This window comes from Manduca sexta, unplaced genomic scaffold (assembly GCF_014839805.1).
Source record: "Manduca sexta isolate Smith_Timp_Sample1 unplaced genomic scaffold, JHU_Msex_v1.0 HiC_scaffold_3958, whole genome shotgun sequence".
In the NCBI taxonomy this organism is placed as follows: Eukaryota; Metazoa; Arthropoda; class Insecta; order Lepidoptera; family Sphingidae; genus Manduca; species Manduca sexta.
Window position 1 is genome coordinate 4261 of NW_023595083.1, and position 4475 is coordinate 8735.

At 36.4% G+C, this 4475-nt stretch overlaps 1 protein-coding gene across 1 annotated transcript; it reads right to left on the reverse strand.

The window, feature by feature from the left end:
- Positions 1-209: 209 nt before the first annotated feature.
- Positions 210-1530, reverse strand: LOC119193318 (the record flags this gene model as incomplete). Its single annotated transcript, XM_037446912.1, has 2 exons — positions 1072-1530; positions 210-480 (listed from the first exon to the last, which is right to left on the reverse strand). Coding segments are annotated over exons 1-2 (730 nt in total), but the record flags the coding sequence as incomplete, so codon positions are not given.
- Positions 1531-4475: the final 2945 nt, after the last annotated feature.

Genomic DNA, 4475 nt, shown 5'->3' on the forward strand with positions numbered 1-4475 from the left:
GTGGAGTACTGCGCAGTACTTTCTATACAAGGTTTTGTGTTGTGTTGCTACAGTTTACATAGTCCATCTCGCTTTAGAGATGGTTGCGAGCAGCTACCTGAGTGAAATGGTACCACGGGACCTTCCTGTTCCCCGCGAAAAACTGGTCCATCTCGCTTACCATCAGGAGAATGGCATACTCGTCTCATTTAATTAAAAAATCAACTCACCATTCATCCTAGATTTTAAATGTGGCAGCGTATTATTCGTTCTGTCCAGCACGCCTTTGCTGTAGTACACGCTGTTGTCCGCATTGAATCGCACTGGTGGCGAGTTGGAACAGCTCCTAGGGTCCATAGCGAGGGACCTAGGCTCCAAGTGGTACCTAGGCTCCAGCTCAGGCATCTGGGCTAGGTTAAGTGGGTTTCGGTTCGGGTTACTGTAAATTGTTGGTGGTGGTGTGGCGTAGAGTTCTGGTGGCATTAATTGTTCAGCTGGGAGCTAAAAAAAATATTATTTTAAATATGACTGTCAAGACGAATGGCAGGTTCAAATCAAGGACACACATCTGACTTTTCTAAAATTATGTGTGTATTCTTTTGCGAATAATTGCTTGCTTTAACGGTGAAAGAAAACATCGTGAAAACACCTTTATACCTAAGAAGTTCTTTATAGGAATTTTGAGGCTGGCTTGACCGTGGCTGGTATAATATATAGCCATAGGTAAATATATTAATATCAGCCCCGTATTATATATTGCTCATAGCTGAGCACGGGCCTCTACTGAGAGGATTTAGGCCTTGTGTATACTCGTATGAATTGTGTGATGTATCGAATCGACTATTTGACAGGTGATCAATTAACCGCGTCTCCCTATTATTGCTAGTGTTGGGACGTTTTATTCTGAAATTAAGATTCCGATAGCATTTGAAAAATCTAAGATAATTTTTGCAATACATATTATATAAAGTGGGCTAATTTGGAATTCGTCTAGACTTGTAAGGCAATATTTACTATCTAGGATTTCCAGTCAACAAATAAATATATCTAATACTTAATATTTTATACAAATATTCATAATACTTTACTTACCAATCCACTCGTATTCAACGGCAAAGCATTCTTATATTTCAACCAATCCTCATAAACCTTATCGTATCTATGACAGTCATTGGCACCAACATTCATATGCAGACTACTGATTGGTCCAAGGCTTTGTATGCTGGGTCCAAGGTTGGGCATCGGGCCCAACGATGGCGCGAACGTTGGCCGTCGGTACTCCACTGGTCGCACTTGGATGTACTGGTTGCAAGTGTCGATGTTGTGGTCGTAATATCGGTCGCAGTTTGGTGGTATATCGTATTTTTCGGATGGTGTTTTGGAGATCAGAGGTCGTATAGCACTATAGTCGGTTGTGGATGACTTGTTTGAACAGCTGTCGCTTATTTTTCCGTCTAGGGGTATTATGTCTGGGTTTTTGTCTGGAAAGAAAGGTAGGGTTAGTTTATGATCTTTAACATTTTCTTTAGGACAGTAGAAGACAGGAAACATTTACTAATGCAGTACAAGAACACATTTTCACAAGTTACATTAAAAAATAATAGTATAAAAAAGACAAAAATGTGTATATAGTAACAAAAAAACACCGAAAGAATGTTGCTGTGTCTATGTATAAAAAAATGTCCACATTGCGACAAATAAATGACCACCTCAACCTAAGCTGTTATGATGTAGTTGAACAAAGCATTGGCAAAGGGTCAATACAACCCGATTCTTACCGACTTGCCTTTAATACTTTATGTAAAATCTAATTATCATTAGAACGAATTGATACGATGCACGCTACATAAGGTCTAAAAAGAATTATTTTTTTTCCGTTTTTGTAACATTTTTCATGCCAGCTCCGCTCCTATTGATTATAGCATGTTATAGCCTATAGCTTTTCTCGATAAATGAACTAATCAACACTAAAATTATTTTTCAATTCGAACCAGTAGTTCCTGAGATAAGCGCGTTCAAACAAACAAACTCTTCAGATTTATATAATAACTAGCTTTTGCCCGCGGCTCCGCCCGCGTTATAAAGTTTTTCAGGCTAAAGGTTTCCGTTATAAAAGTAGAAGTTTCCCGGGAGCCTATGTTCTTCCCAAACAAACTGTCTCCATACCAAATTTCATCTTAATACGTTGGATAGTTTTTGAGTTTAACACGTTCAGGCAGACAGATGCCGCGGAGGGATTTGTTTTATAATATATTTTTTAGAACTTTTTAAGTGGAACAATCCCGTCATACATCATTGCTGCATACCTTTAACCGTTTACGCAGCGCAGGCAACGGAAGCTCTCAAAACTAATAATTTTCCCCGTTTTTGCAACATGTTTCATTACTGCTTCGCTCCTATTGGTCGTAGCGTGATGATATATGACCTATAGCACTCCAGGAACAAAGGGCTATCCAACACAAAAAAGATTTTTTCAGTTCAAACCGGTAGTTCAGAGATTAGCCATTACTGCTCCGCTCCTATTGGTCATAGCGTGATGATATATAGCTTATAGCGGCCCACAAATAAAGGGCTATCAACACAAAACGAATTTTTCAGTTGAAACCGGTAGTTCCTGAGATTAGCCATTACTGCTCCGCTCCTATTGGTCATAGCGTGATGATATATGACTTTGAGCACTCCACAAACAAAGGGCTATCCAACGCAAAAAGTATTTTTCAGTTTGGACCGGTAGTTCCTGAGATATAAAAGTACAGATATAGATTTACCCAGAATTCAATAACATAACAAAACTAAAACGAAAACCCCAAAATAATTAGGTTGTAACAAAATTCAGAAAATTCCCGGTACACCCCATCACTACTAAAGCTTTGTTAAATACATTTTTCTTGGAAAACAAAGTGTAGTGTTACGGAAGTCCGAGCGAGCGTCGAAATGTAACGGAATTTACCGGAAATGGCCGCACTAACAAATCGAATTAGAAATTCGAGACGCGAAGATTCGCGGATGTTATGTTTTACGTGGAATTCTCGCTTAGATATTATTTATGGTTAGGAAATGTGGAATGGAAATCTGCTAATTAACTGTCAATGCCATTATGAGATTTCTTACTCTATTACTAAGCGCCGGTTGCTTAGGTCTTGTCTTTAGAGTGATCCATTTTTTTATTATATATGTATTGATATTTTTAAGATATAAATAAAATTTAATAAGGTAACTTTCAAGATAAAGAGTATAATAATAATCATATTTATTTATACATTATTTATAAATACATATTTATCTTTAACGTATGTCCGCAAGTCTGTATATAGGCATTGGTTTTAATTTCACATGTGTATTTTAATATATCCTAAATAATAATTATTAGCAAATTTAGTAATATTACGAATGAAACGTAATTTTAAACACGTTGGAATTAAATTCAATGTTATCCCGAAACATACGTGGTGGATAAAACATTTAGAAAGCAAAATTTAAATAAAATATTGTCAATTTTTTTATGATACGATATTTACATGACGTCTATTTAAAAATTTTTTTTTTTTCATATTTTTCATAACAATGATGACATAATCAATGTACAACAAATCTAATGACATAATCATTTAAAAACATACGTGTCGGATAAACAGTAAATAAAATTCCATCCTGGGCCCTTATTCTGTATGATAGTGTAAACGCGTACCGCGGCCGTGTCATGTTATCTTCGAGAAATGTGCGTGGAATGGTATTCTGTAAGCTAAATTTCTATAGTCCTAAACATGATGCGTTGTGTTATGTGCTTGTTACGCACTGTTAAAATAACGTGCGGGATAGAGAATAAGGCCCCTGTATACGGTATACCCTAACAATGATAATACGTTACTAGCTTTTGCTTACGGCACCCCGTAAAAAAAAGCGGGATAAAAGACCCTTTTATATTTTCCGGAATAAAAGCCAGTCCTAACCTAGGATCATGAACAATCCTCAGAAAAAGAAAATCCAAAAATATTTCAGTAGTTTAGCTGTCAAAGCATAACTACTTTCGCTTTATATGTATTAAACCTCGTAGAAATTATTTACAGCCTTTTTCACACTTTAGTGACCGAGATCTAATATCGTAAGGAACACACGTGAACCGGCAAACTTCTAGATTGTTCCAATAGTTTAATGATGCGGCAAAGGTACGAACTAGTGAACTTCAGACGCTACACGCGTTGTAAAGTATGTAAGATACGACGCGGCTGTATTATCGATTCCTTTGCTCGTCTCTTCAGGTCTAAATGCTCTTATTTATTTCAAAATGTATCGACGTTTGAGATGTTGTATATCGTTATATCTAAGCGACTTATTCTTGTGTCGTATTCCTGAATATCAAGGGTCGTGGCCTCCTAATTATGATCTAAGCGACAATCAGTAAAATTTAGAGTAGAGAGCTATTTAAAATTGTGATGTTATAATAAACTATTTAATTTATAAAAAAATAAGTGTAATAATATAAAAATAGTCCTACT